At 37.6% G+C, this 15,131-nt stretch overlaps 1 protein-coding gene across 1 annotated transcript in view; it reads right to left on the reverse strand.

Annotated features, from left to right (window-relative positions):
• Positions 1-1,191: 1,191 nt before the first annotated feature.
• The window catches only part of PPFIA1 (protein tyrosine phosphatase, receptor type, f polypeptide (PTPRF), interacting protein (liprin), alpha 1), a gene marked incomplete at its 3' end in the record, with an annotated part of 47,548 nt that continues 33,608 nt past the window's right edge, over positions 1,192-15,131 (reverse strand). The window contains exons 17-25 of the mRNA XM_010012500.1: positions 14,743-14,977; positions 11,878-11,907; positions 10,961-11,112; positions 10,022-10,194; positions 9,199-9,292; positions 2,937-3,018; positions 2,608-2,808; positions 1,724-1,786; positions 1,192-1,218 (exon numbers count right to left, since the gene is read on the reverse strand). Coding sequence (XP_010010802.1) covers positions 1,192-1,218; positions 1,724-1,786; positions 2,608-2,808; positions 2,937-3,018; positions 9,199-9,292; positions 10,022-10,194; positions 10,961-11,112; positions 11,878-11,907; positions 14,743-14,977 — 1,057 coding nt within the window. The remainder of the gene's footprint in view (positions 1,219-1,723; positions 1,787-2,607; positions 2,809-2,936; positions 3,019-9,198; positions 9,293-10,021; positions 10,195-10,960; positions 11,113-11,877; positions 11,908-14,742; positions 14,978-15,131) is intronic.

Below are 15,131 nucleotides of genomic sequence, written 5' to 3' on the forward strand. Positions count from 1 at the left end.
TATATATATATATATATTTATCTCACTGCATTTTTGACCTGCAGATCACCAGGCATTTTCTGGGAAAAAGTCTAAAAATAAGTTTGTAACTATGCATCTAATCATTCCTTGAGTAACAAAACCCAGCAGCTCCTTTTTTTCCAGAAGTTAAAGGTAATAATTCACTTTTACTGTGCAATTAGAAGTCAAAAGCTTTATTCCTCCTCTAGAGGAAGCACCTTCTGGAAAGGAGCAAGGCAACTTAGAAATGCATTTCTCCAAGCCATCACTAGGTAGCAGGCTGAAAGAGCATGTTACTCTTGTAGCAGGGAAACAAGCTATTATAGTTATCATTAACAATCTGCAAATGAGTCTCTGAGGTGTAGTTAATGGGGCTTAAACAGGTTTAAGCTGAAGAGCAGCCAAGCAAGAAGAGACTATACTGTCCAAAGATATGGATCACAGGCAAATCCTGTGTTTTGTTTACATCCCGGTATAAAACACTCAACTATATCAATGCCTGAAAATACAATTAGGATTTGTCACCACTTTAAGGGAAAACAATTAATCAAGGAGGATTACAGTTAAGCAGATTTCTGTGCACTAACTGTGTAGGTTCAGTGTGTCCCATAGCACACCTGGCATGGTAGCTAGGTTGAACAGGGACATTCTGCACAGAGCAGATATTCCTGTTGGACTTCTGGCTCCCCAGAGAGCTGTCCCCCCAAAAAACATCCCACACTTTATATCATCAGATTATTTTAAAACTTGATCTAGTGTGTTCAGTACATGGAATACAACAACGCTTATTAAGAAAGTGTAGCTATATTTTGGCAATTCATAAGCTAGAGGATAAATATTTTGGAAAGCTAATGATAAGAGACTTCTGAATATTCTTCACTCTAACTATCCTATTACTAAAAACCCTTAAGCATAGCTTTGTATCATGTACTATGTAACAAAGTGTTTTACAGAGTTTAAATGATGAACCACTGAATCCTGGAAGTTCTAGAAAACATAATATTTAAATCAATATAAGTGTATCTTCCAAGTGTGTATTATACTGAGATAAGTCTGTAGTTTCCCCCCTCCCAATCCCCAAGCCACACCAAGTCACTACACAAAACTGCTATAAAGGAAAAAGAGATTCTTTCATGCTCTAATATTAGGACAGTTTAAATATAATCTGTAATATTACATAAAGTTTCCAACCTGAGCCCAGCTTCCCTCCTCATCCTCCTGTTACGTGGTTAGAAAAGCAAAAGAACACATACATATTAGTATTTAAGTTTAGTAAGGAGATCCAAGTTAAAGGTGCACTGCAAAACTAAGTCTACTGCATTCCAAAATATCTAGATAAAGCAAGCATCATGCATTGTAAAAGAATATAAAGGCACTCATTTTCATATGAGAGGTTGCAAAACCCATCTACTGAGTAAGTTTTCTGGAGAGAAGAGATTTCTGCACAAATGATTCAGTTTGTCTATAAATCAAATCAGAGCTCCATTTTACAGATTAGAAACTGGTTTAAGTCTTATCAATGCTGATTTTTTTCCCCCTTTTCTGGAAAAAACTATCGAGATGCAGGTTACAAGGTTAGTCATTAGAAGAAGCAATGATCCAAAATTTTAATGCATTCATTAAAGAAAGAAAGAAAAAAGAAGACCAAAAGGCACTTGAATCAAGTGTTCAAAAAGTGGGAAAAGCACTCTAAGGAAAAGAAGTGGCAACACCATAAACTAACCGTTTGTTGGGTGGCTGTAAGATTTTCCATTTCTTCATGTGTTACCCAGACATTTCCCGTGGTCTAATATGACCCCACAGGGAATCAATCCCATCCAGTGAAAGGAAAGCAGTAACAAAGAGGAGAGGTTGCAGAACATATAAGCAATTGGTACACATAAGGAGCAGGCATGGGCAAAAGCAATGGTTTCTAAAGTCTTAAGTAAAGGTGTATCTATTGAAAGCAATGGCATGGAATAAAAGCCTATTAACATGGATCACTTTTCTTCAAAGAAACAATATTGAAGGTGATAAACAGCTTACACTGATGTAATTAATGGGCAAACACTTGACTGTGCTCTAGTCTGAAAAACACATTTGTAGTCCAGTATGTTCTCCCAGGAACCACAGAAATAACTTTAGACTGAGGAACAACTCATGACAGGAAATTCACATTAAGTGTCTAAACTTACTATAGTATAGTGAGATAGGTGGACTCCTAGTTTATGTGGCCTGAATTGTTATTTGGAGTTAATGGCCTTATTATTCATTTATTATTCAGAGCCTCCAACTAGTTTACAAATTCCTGTATGCACACGTATACTTCATCTGTACTATAAATTCTTCTGAGGCCAAAAGATGAGGCAAATAACATGCACTCAGTGTTTTGGATTACATACTTACACTGATATAAACTTCTCCTTCCCTTGGAAAGAAAATGCAGTTATTCCTTCAATATCCATGAAAAAAACCCCATCCTATATTTAAATAATGTGTTCCTCTACAATTTCATGTTTCCAGAAATTCTTACTGGAAGTTCAAATCCTTTCAGTTACAGGTTTTCAGCAGAACTCTTGGAAACTCCACGGTTTTAAGACATGTGTAAGGCTGGATCACATTCCTTACCGTCCTTGAGGTGGGAGGAGCAGACGGACTTGTTAGTGACATGATTTCTTGAATGGCCAGCCTCAGCTTCAGTCTGTGCAGAGGGTTACTAATCCCAATTTCACGCTGTATTTCTGTATCAGACAAGGCTGACATGATAGCACCGCTTTTCACATTTGCTCGGCAAGCAGCCACGTACCAGGCTGGCATCCCAACCCACAGCTGGAACATAAATAAAGGAAGTAAGCAGGATCTGGAAAACACTCCTGGCTCCAAAACTTCAAATTCTTTACAAGTGTGTACATTGAGGTTTTTAATTTGTATTTATTTCTTTTGGAGGGACCACTTACCTCCAACCACACCACCACAGTAGGCCCATCCCACTGCGCAAAAGGCAAACCTTGTCTTCTGGCTTCCTCCAGCAACTCATGCCTACAATTACAGAAACAGTTATTAATAACCAAGCGAAACTAGTAAATAGATGTTTCAATTTCAACACTGCATCCAATTTACCATCTTCTTTCCAACAGTTTGCTTTCTTCCTTTCTTATATGACATACCCACTAAAGCAGTCACAGCACATGTACAAGGACTATGTAGCGATATAAACTGAACTGGATAGGAAATTTCATAATCTTGCCATTCAGAAACTGGTATTAGAAACTGCTACTGACACTCTATCCAACCAACACAAAGGGGAGACCTCAGACTGTTTTGTCAATCAGATTCTCAATTGCTGCAATTTTCTGTTCAAACTGAACCAAAGTACTTTGTTTTCAACATGCAGATTTGAAACCTGTGGAAAGGTATGAGTACAACAGATACTCATGCCACCAAAAAGGTAACGTCCATCAGGCTTATTGAGGCTGGAAACTGGGAGAGTAACCATCTACTTGGCAAATTTCAGCCTGCAACAGTGATCCTGTCAGAATTTCAGGCACAGCTTCAAACAACCATCACATTCAGAGCCCCACGCTTTGGCAATTGTATTCTGAAAGGCTGTGTACTGAAACTCAGCTTTCATCTCCCATGATGACACCATTTCCTTTGTTATTCTGACACAGAAGAGGCTGAAGTTCAATATTGACCATTCAGCTTAGAGAAACAAAGGAAGCTCACAAGAGCCCTATAAATAGCTGCCAAAATTGTTTGATAAACCAAGAGACAAAAAACTACTGTTGTGGGTATAAACACACAATGTTGCCTGGGTGCATCTGTCCAAAAAAATGGATAAAGTCTGGGAAAAAGCATATTTAAGGTGCCTTTGAAAGCTAGTTGTGTGTGCTTGAGTCTCCATTCAGTCTCCTCAGAAGTTCAGAAAATACAAATTCAACTAATTGGACAGATTTTACTATCTAAGACTTTTTATTCATGCCTGCAAGTGGGGGATGAGCAGCAATACTACAGATTCAAGATCCTACCGGATATATTTATCATTTTCTCCTCATTTAAAACAAACACCTCCCTGCCCTCAGAGCTGTATGGTTGAATATATCTAAGATGATAAAATACTTCAACGTTAGAGATATTAAAAGCTACCACCCAAGATATCTTTAAAAGGGGTTAGTGACAGACTAGTAGCTTCCTTTGCTACTAGTGGAAAACAGATGTGCAGTAGTACTCAGCTCTTTTAGACATGCCATCATAATTACAATCCTTAGGTTATGTTGTTAGATAACTAAATATACAAAATAATAAATGAAGTAATAAATCTACTAGCAACTGTTTTAATCAATAGAGAGGACTTCTCCAGCAGCATGTCAATAAATTCCTATTGCTCTAGGAAAGCCTCACAATACTTTATCCTAACTAAATGTGCTGCCCAGGGATGCAAAAAGGGAAGGGAGGAAGGAAGGAACTGCCAGACAACTGGTTACAAATAACCATTCTAATGTACCCATTTTAAGAGACAACAATGAAGATGGAAATAGTGTTCAGCAGTGAGCAGTCCAATAGCTAAATGTCACTAACAAAGAGAACACTGTAAAAGCTAACACATATTTGTATACTTAAAGATACATATATTTCTAAATTAGGAATAAAGGATCAGCTAGTTTCCTGCTACTGCAGAACACATTAATCCCACCAATCACTAGCCCTGAACACAATCAGTTTTGCTTTACTTTGTTGTTTAAAGATTTAAGAACATGAGAAAAATTAATAAGATCTTATAAAATACTGCTTGATAAGAAGAGAATAAAATGCTTAATACTGTATTTGCCAGAAAGGAATACCATGTTTTTTCTAAGTAGTTTCACTTCAAAATTGGAATCTTTTCTTTTTGGTGGTTGTAGTAACACAACTGTGCAGTGGAGGGAGGACCACTACTGATGAAAGAGCACAGACATGCCCAAAGCAGCCTCAGGTCTGACTAGGATGATCCCACAAGAGCAGGTCATCGCTGCCTCTCCCCCAGCTTATAAAGCTGCTTGGGGTATTTTATGGAATGCAGAGACTTGCAGTGTCATTTCTGGTAGTTTTATAATCTTGCTGCCTACTTCGGGCTAACCATGAGACAGTAAATCTGGAGATGAGTAGTACAGGGGATGTATCTAAAGCATAAGCAAAGATTATGCTGCAGAATTGAAACTCGTGGTGGTGTGGTATGCAGAAAACAACTGTGTGGCTGGAAGGAAGTGTTATGTGATGGAGGCAAACATGTAGAAATAGAAATAAACAGGAAGAGTTTATGAGATAAATTAATGCTGAAATTATCCAAAGAGAAATGCATCCACTAAGTGGAAAACTAATTGTGGAATTTGTATATATGCAAGAAGAGATAGAAAACTCGCTTGCATGGGGAATATTAAACTAAAAGTTCACAGGAGGAATTCAAAGGCAGGTGATGCTTCATCTGCAAATAACACATCAGTGTTTTTCTCCCTGTAGCAGAGAACTTCACTTTTCCAACAACTCCCTTCCAGCTTCACCAAGAAACTCACTGCATTCCAGCAATACATGATCAGATTATGTAAAGACCATCTGACACAATTTCACAGGCCATCCAATTATACCATTTAAGAAGTAGATGCAAAATCCAGCCTCATATCTTTGTGAGGAACAAAATACTGCAAGAGTGTTGGCAGCGTTAACAGGTGGTATAAAGCTGGCACTATGAAGGACACAAGAATGTCAAAGGAGTAGCTGGCTACTGGTTTAACTCTTAGGTGACAAAATGAAGGGATAGATATCTACAGGCTTAATAGAAGGTTGGCTGAACATCATTTGGAACAGAAGACCAAGAGGGGAACACTTGTTGTTAGACACATTCAAAAGGCATCTAACACCAGCTGTGGAGAACAAAGAAATTGTGGTCATATGGGATGAGAAATGATGTCAAAACTGCAGGTGGCTGATGTAGATGTGAACACACAAGACCCTTTAAAGGCCATCTGAAGTATTTGTATTTAGAATGGCTCTTGGCAGGCAAGCATACACCAACCTCACAAGGAAAATAAAGCAGCCTTGAGCAACACTTTGTCACTGTATTAAGACAGCATGGGAATGGACACATCCAGGACTTGTAGCCAAAGGGGAATACTGTATTCCAGATTTCTTGGATGGAACTGACGATAACGGATTTGGAGGAAGTTCAGAGCAGAGCTGTGTGGTGGTGAAGAGAGTGATACTGATGGGAATGACAGACTTGCAAGGTGTAAAAGCTGAAAGGCAGCCATAGCAGAATACAAGATGAAAACAGGCTAACCTGAGGCAGAGCACCAGTGGAAAGTTAATATCCTTATTATATACAGATTTCAGGGATGTGGTAAGCCTTTTGTGTAACTTTTTAAAGGAGAGTTATCTTAAATTTAGGAGTTTTCCTTTTTGACTAATGCAGTATTAAGTTTGTTGTGTTGTACACAACAAAGCACAAATACAGTTGGGGCAAATACTGTTGATGGCAAAGCTCACAAAGCTGATGAAAAGCATGAACAAAACACTAAAACCAAGTTAGACTTTGTAAACAAAGAGCAACAGTTTTACAGAAATATACCTACCTTGGAAATGAATTGCCACAAATATCTACCATTGCTACACAACTTTCACGACCCAAATTACAAAACTAAATCCATTCCAAGTAGGGTCTATTATTTCCGCTATAGAAACAGACACCAAGCAAATTAAGACAAGACACTGAACTAGCACTGACACTGAACTACACGACACTGGATTTATTTCAGCACCACATTTCCACAGTAAATTCTTTTGAAATCTAGTATCTCCTTTCATAAGACTTTTGAAAAAGTCAGAACTTTTAATATATCACTAAAAAATCCAAATGAGATTTATCGTACTTTCACAACCATCCTAAGAACATAAGTAGAAACTTACCCTGATTTTGCACTACCACATCAAATGGTAAACAAAAGGAAAACAAAACAATGAAGGAAAGATGTAAAACGAGGATTAAAGTCAACTCAAAGGCATACAAAACCAGACAAATAACACAGTCTGTAATTTAGCTCTGTAACTATAAATAGATTTTTGTTAGTAGAGACATTGAATACTGCCCTCAGCCTGGTTGTGTGCAGAAATCAGAAAGATAAGGAAGCAAACAGGGATTAGAAAAGACTAAGTAGAACCAGCTGTCACTGTTTCAAGCATTCAGGTAACTGGAATTCTTTTTGCTGAATACAAGAGTTTATAAGCGAACAGTCAGCATTGAGAATTTAACCCCACCCTGCTCCAATATCAAAGTGAAAAGCAATTCAGAGCTGCTTTACCACCTTTTCTTTTTAATAATATTCCTTCTTAAATAACTTTCAAGGCAGCAGCAAAGGAGATGAAACAGCTTGATTCAAGTATTTCTCTGGAATTTTTATGGTAGATTTGCTTCTCATGGAAGTTCAACGAGCCCTGCTGCTGCACTCAGCAGTAAGAGTAATGGAACGAAACATTATGACATGTATCTTCATCAGAGTCCTTTTTCCTACCCACTGTCACTGAAATATCCAAATCAGAGAGGGCTTGTGAATAAAAACGTACTCATATTTAATAGTGAGGCAAGACAATTTCAAACTCTAAGTTTTCATTTGTCTAATATAGGCACTTGCCTTCTAAGCAACCAACAACATGCAGCCATGAGGTATACTTAAGTAATACCAGTAATTTTTGAAATGCAGAAGAATGTTAACAAAAAAAGTCATGATTGCAACTGCATTTTTTGTATTTATTAAAGCAAGACAGTATAGATTGATTTATTACAGAATGACATTTATTACTGGTATTGAAAAAGATCTATATTGTTTGAAGAACAGGCCTACCCCTATTTAGGTATAACCAGACTAAAAGTATTTATTCAACCAAGATGTGGTCTGACTTGAAAGCTCTGCAGAAAAAGGAAAATACCAGATCATAATAATGTAGGATTGCCTTCAGTGTAACAGTTTGAAGAAAAACAGCTGAGCATTCTGTTATACAAACAAACCCACATTCCATTCTGCCTTTTCAAACCAACACACTGCTGGTTTGCATTAGCAGTCACCAGGCATTACTCTTACTTGTTAACAGAACTTAGGTACTTCAAGAAATCTCTCACAAAGAGAAAATAAGCACACTTGCTTTTCAACATTCACTAGTCTGTCTTCAGAAGGCAAGTAAAAAAGCAAGACATGTCTGATCTTGGTCAGCTTTCACAACACAGAGCAAAGGCAGCTGAACAGAACAGCAGCAATGGAAGTTCAAGGTAGATGGCTCAGCTCTGGGTGGAAAAATGCAAAGAATGCCTGATCCTACTTAGAGAAATTTGAGTATTTCCTGTATTACCATATAAGCAGCAAATCAAGATTTCTACTAGTAGCAATATCTGTTTTTCACCTATGCTTATAGTCTTTGCTTCATCCCTTCTAAGTCTGGGAACAACAAAGCATGCAATAGATACTCAAAAGTTGCACAATAAACTAAAGATTTTCTAGGACACACACTGAAGAAAATTCTCAAGACTAGGAAAAAAGTAACTGTGTATCTAAAAGGTGCCATGAAAAAAGGAAATATTTACAATTTATGGGAAAAAAAAAGAGGAGAACAGGTTTATATGGTATAAGTAAAGATTTCAACTGTTAAAATATATGAGAGAAAGTCAGGACAACCAGAAGCGAAGAGATTACTTAAGAGAGCAGCATTAAGCAGTGGCAACACAAAAAGAAGGACTTTCAGAGTCACCTGCTAGCAAGGAACCAACAAATGCATACAGAAGGATGTCTGTACAGAATATCTCAGGCTTTCACTCTGTCAACACTTTCACACTCTGCAGCAAGTAGCAGCCAAAGGCAACTTGGGGAAATCTTCTAAATGAATCAAACCCAAAGCAGGTACTAAATAAAACAGATGTGGGTGTGGGTTTGATTTGAGCCCAATTTTATCTCCAAGTTTGCTTCTTGCAGCATTTCAACATAAGCTTTCAGCACTGAAATTCATTTCAAACTTAGCATCACCTATGCTTCTGTTATTATTGCTCTGGAAATAATCGTACTAAAAGTCTACAGAGGGTTATTAGCCTTAGCACCATGCTAGGCAAAAATACCTGGAAACAGAACCAAACAAAAAAGAAAACAAAACATTTTTAAACAAAGCAGTATCATAATAGAGGATTACAAATATTTGCTAACTTACTTTTTCTGCATTTTCCTGTTTTTTTCTGCCTGACCTCCAAGCTTGCTGAGACCTAATGCATCCTGAGAGGAACCGTCTGCTTCTGCCATGCCCCCTACAAAATAACAAACCAAAAACCAGTCTTGTTACCATTTCAGTTTTGGCCAGTTATAACTCAAAAATCACAACTGCTTTCCTGAAGTATTTAATTCTTTGTAATATTACTGATGAGAAATGTAAAAAGCCAAACCTCCAAATCCATCTATCGCTCGTTTTTCTAGTTGAATATATACCCATCAAAATGGTGTATAAAAATAGGAAAATCAGATTGGTGCTGTCTGAAACCAGCTGGAGTCACACAGAGAATCTCATGTTTCAACCACCTGTAACATGAATTTTCAGTGTTCCCAATATCACTTATGGTTGATGTCAACATCCAGGATACTGTTTTAAGCAAAGAATTACACAAGAGAGAAAGGTAACCGTAGCATGTACTACGCCAGCTGAATTCATTTCAAGGCAGTTCCTGTGGGTATGAAGTGAAGACATGACTGTTGGTGTCAATACCAACAAAATCCTCTTTCACTTCTGAGATATAGTTGAAGTTTTTGCTTCACAAAACAAGCTGTAACAGTTCAATAAGGTTCAATAACCTGGCTACAGGAGACTAAAAGACAGCAACACCCCAGAAGATTCAGTGTCAATAGTTCCAAGGAATGCTGCACACCAAAATAAATCAGTCATAAATACGCACATACTGATACTTACATTATAACATTTAGTCTTCCACACCCTCTCCTACTGTGAAAAAAAGTAAGAAGAAATAAAAGTAAGGCAAACCAACCTTGTCCTAACATTTCCTTGCTTGTTTGTCCAGGTCGTCCCTTTTCTTTCTTGCCAAATAAGCGGCCAATAGAGGATTTGATCCCCTTCTTTTTGGGGGCTTTATGAAGGGAATCTTGGCTACTATTACTGCTACTCGGATTACTTGTTTGCCCATCTTGCGAGCCTGTTGAACTATACAAAAGAAAGGAGTCACAAAGGAGCGTATGTACAACACATCTACTAACATGAAATTGTAAGAGCCAAGTTCTAGTTTCTGTGCAAGTTAATGAAAGCTCAAACTCACTAGTGACATCCAAGTTCAGTTTTTAATGAGTCATTGAAATGTGTCTACTAAAAATACATGTCACTAAATAGAAAAAACAGAGGAAACAACTAAATCGTGCAAGAAAGGGACGTAATATTTACGTACTACAGCACAGAACTACAAGTCTTACTCTAAGAAATAAAAGTGTTTAAAATGCAATTCAGAGGGGCCCAAATTGACAACACAAGTTCCTGACAAATTGAGGCAGACAATGGAACTTTGACATACTTGAGTGGAATCCACTCCAGATACTTGGGCACTTTGAAAAGAACGTTTGTCAATCCAAATGATGCCAATTCAGTGATTTATTTCTAAGTCCACAGCTAAATTGCAACCTACAAAAGACAACTGGAACTGTACACCTTTTATTTCCTAAACACTAAGCAAACAATGCAGACCTTGAGTACCAGAATTCTTCTTCACATAAAGCCATTTTTGATCATTAACAAAACCTGTATTCTTATTGTGTCACACAGCCACTCCTTTATGTGCTCACACTCTTTACTTTCGAGAAACACTTCAACATCCAGAATAAAATCCTCTAAGGTGAACAGCTCTGGAGGGGTAAGATTTTATTCTGATGATCTGAAATACTAAGTTGCTGGTAAGCCTGACTTATTCACAGCTACTTACTTTCTAATATCCCTGATATCTTCATGGCTCACTGTATGCAAAGCTCCTTTTTGGACTCTGTCCAAACGCAAAGATCGAGGTGAAGAAGGTGGTGATGTCTCACATTTTATTGTAGTTTTATCATCTCGTACCTCTTCTCTAGAAGCTGGAGACTAATGGAAAATGAATAAAAATTTAAGGGGTTAGGCAGAAATGCCAGAACACAAATGCAATTATCAGCAGTACACAAAATATAGAGGAAAAAATCAATTTTTTCAGTGTTAAAGGATGACTCTTGCCCTCACCATTCTGCAGTTGCCTATTTGACTTTTCTGAATTTTCTGTTACCTTCAGTGACAGGCTATTAAATATCAGGTTTAGCCTGTGAAATGAGCAAGTAGCCCTCATCTTTTATTCATTCAGAGAGCTAAGAACTGAAGTGATGTCTTCAACACCATGAAACTAATATACCTGACTTCAGTTTAAGCAAACTGTAAAGCCAGAAAACCAGAGTCTTGTGAAAGAAGGCATCTCAGTTCTCACTGTTACATGTTTAGACAATCAGCAGCAAGACAACCAATTCTAGGAAGTCAGTTTCTACATACCTGTGGCTATGGCTTATCTCAAAGTTTGAGTAACAGAAGTCAGGCTTATTTGTGTCTGCACTTACATAGCATTAAATTATTTGTTTCATCAAGACTGCAAAATAGTAATTACAAGCAGAAAGCAACACAAGAGTCCAAAACCAAACACCACACACAACAAAGCCACACTTTAGGTAAAATGATTTACATTTCACATTTAATATCAAAGAGCACGGAATCCTGCTTTATTATAGAGCTACCCTGCAAATGCTTTCTTTTATGTTCCTGTTATCCATTAATGAGTTTGGGAACAGGGAAGGAAGGCACACCAGTAAATAAACTAAAGATTTTTACCTTTCTACGGTGTTTCCTTAAATCACTAGGCTGACAGAGGCATGCAAAGGAAAGAAATTTGGAAAAGCTGTATTTATTGGAAACTGTAGCACAGACTGAAACAACTCGTACAGACAAAACATATTAGGGAGGATATAAACAACAATTACAGCAATGGCACAAAGATACACTGTATGAAGTGCTCTTCAAATCACAAATTACCTAAATGTATCTCTGGAGAGGGGTAAAGGAAGTAAAAAAACAAACCATAAAGCAAGACTTACAGTTGGTTATCTATAAAAATACTGGAGGTATTTGAATGTATTGCTACCACAGGCAAATTAGCACACAAAATGTGCATTATCTTCAGCAAGAAACCAGTGAAGTACAGGAGGGGCATAAGGTGTTGCATTTAAAAGGTGAGAAGATTTCCAGTCATAGGTCAAGGACTTGCCTTGAACTATAGCACCTACATAGTAGCTATAGCAGGCTTAGTACCTTGTCTGCACTAGCCCCTTCTCAAGTATCAGTGATTTCTGTAGTTGTTTCCTACAAAGCACAAAAAACTTTAATAACTGTGAAGGACAGAGTGCCAACAACAGCTGATTTCTATATAGTAACAGTATTCTGGGTTCTTTACTAAGTTTAAAAGACTGGGGTGTTTGAGGAAGACTTTTGGTTTTACCCTCCATCCACTCCAGCAGCCACTGTATCTCACTTCCTAGGTACTTCTCACCTCTGCCAGTGCACAGAGCACTGCAGTAACCTGGAGTTCCATCAGCAATGCTGACAAAAGTTTCATTTATATCATTTGCCTAAGAGTTATCATTGCATTTAGTGACAAAGTATTTCAAAAGGCTGTAACCAAAAACAAAGTCAGTCGCCTCTGAAGTTGGAAGAAGAGGGAATATTGTGTTGTCTTCCTCCCACAAATGACAAATTTTTAAGCATTTGTTTTTATTTGGAATACATGCAGCATTATGTTAGTTATTTATTGTTTATTGACAATACACGCTGCATTATGCAGCATGAATATGCAATTATTAATATGTAACCATTAATATGTAAAGCTGTGTTCAATCTGACCATATAGTACTATGGTAATAAATTATAAGTTCACAGAATCATAGAAAGGTTTGCTTTGGAAAGGACCTTTAAAGATCATCTAGTCCCGCCTCAAGTTCTTAAACAGCGGACTCATTTTCCCCTTGCTGGATCTTTTGTCTGTTAATTCTGATAACTCAAAAATGAAAATGTTTAGCATATGGAATGAAAACAGGAACTGAGAGCTGAAGGTTTCACAATTTATCATGTTCATGCTTTTTAATCATTTTAATCATCACGGGGTTTCAGGTAACTGAACTGCCTACCACTGCTACTGAAGCTCATTTGCCTACATAATCAGAAACTAATTCAGCTTTCTGTTAAAACACTAATACCAGCAGCGTGGCTTCCTGTTTTGAAGTTTTCATGAATCACTTGCCAGGTACAAACACACCAGACAAACGCAACTGCAAACAACAAATCAAGTGCTTTTGATTCACAATTCTTACAAATCAAAAGTGAACTTACTTACAATTTACTCTTCTTTAGTTACATTAGATTTGAACACAAGACACACATTCTTCTGATCTAGCTTTCATGAAAATAGCTACTTAAATGTAAGGTAAGTACTTAAACTACTTATTACTGTGAAACATTAGAACACAAACCACTCCACATTTTGAAATGTGCTCGACCCTGGATATACAGCTGGAACTAGTATAATGATGTTTTTTAAATGCAAGAATGGCTAAATGATTCCTTTTCATGCAAAGGGGATAGACTTTTTGGTATATGTACACATTCATTTTAAAAAGCCAACAGAATAGTTAGCCAGAATACTTGTTTTTAAGTAATCCTATAAAGAGACCTAAATGAGCCACATCTGTCATTTACAGTCCACCTGGTCTTACAGTGATAGACAGCATTCCTTGTCTATTGATTGGTATGGTTTAGGCATGATACAAGTACAGTAATCCAAGACAGTATGGTGTAGTAAGTATGGTGGTGTATGTACAACAAGTACAGTTTCCAAATGCATATGCAAATCTGGAGACAAGGTAATGTGTATGGAACTAAATCAGAGAAGGACCTTTCCGTCAAGTGTGCTTGCAAATAAATACCTGCACCCAAGATGCTCCTTAGTGAAAGGTATCCCTAATATGAGAAACTGATTGCTTAACATTTATGTAAAAACAAGAATGTGGAATACTTGCACCTTGTTTTTATAGACAGGTTTATGTGCATTAAGTGGCTCCTAAAAAGAGCAGTCATATGAATGTCGAAAGAATGGATCCATCTTTCTCTCCTAGCTGAACTGCTAAGCCCAAGCTACTACTTCCTCAGCTACTAGGTCTAACAGATACTTCTTTCACCTACCAGCCTTTATAGGCTAAAAGGAGATACTACCACTCAGTAATATGAGAACAGCTGTGATACCTTCACAGTCATCAAGATTAATGCAATATATGCAAATCACTTTTTAGCTGAGTATTTAATAGAATGGTGGAATAAAGTTTAAGGCAGAGGGAGAAAGTGATTGCTGTAGCAGGAGTTGAAAATATTATTTCTTCTAAGAAGAGGAGTCAGAAGAAAGACCAGAACAACAGAATGAATACTTAGGCACGAGCTGTTGACCAAATACTACACTTGAGTTCTGAACGTTTTTCCTAATCATTATGACTGTATCTTACACTTTTTATAGAAGTTGAAAGGAAGCAGTAGAAAAACCTAGAGAAAGGAAAAATACAGCTGAGTAAGGAAGAGAGGAAGGGGAAATCAACCAAACCATTTCCTAGAGAAAAAGAACACTCTTCCAAAACATTCCATTTAACGGATACTTACCAGTGTCATGATACCTAGTCTGTCCACTTCCCGAGCTGGACTATGTGGAATCCGCCTTGGGGTGGAGCGACCACTGCCAGGCGGGGAGGAACCAGCAAGAGAACCACTTGCATAGGGAGGAGGAATGGAGCTCATGGACCGTAATCGGCCATGGGCATCCAAACTTCCACTACCCACTCTGCTCTCAATCTCCTCTGCACGTTGCTCTGTGTTTTCCTTTTCTTCTTGTATAAGCCTAAAAGAAAAAAGGTTCAGAGGAACACGATATTCAAACCAGACCCATATGATCAGAGTGGCTGACTCAGGCATTCGAAAGAAGCAGTACTTATCACACTTAACAGACACACTGAAAAATCTTCTAATCCAATTGGAAAGAAGCGGTAAACATT

Source organism: Nestor notabilis, unplaced genomic scaffold (assembly GCF_000696875.1).
Source record: "Nestor notabilis isolate BGI_N333 unplaced genomic scaffold, ASM69687v1 scaffold7374, whole genome shotgun sequence".
Classification (NCBI taxonomy): Eukaryota; Metazoa; Chordata; class Aves; order Psittaciformes; family Psittacidae; genus Nestor; species Nestor notabilis.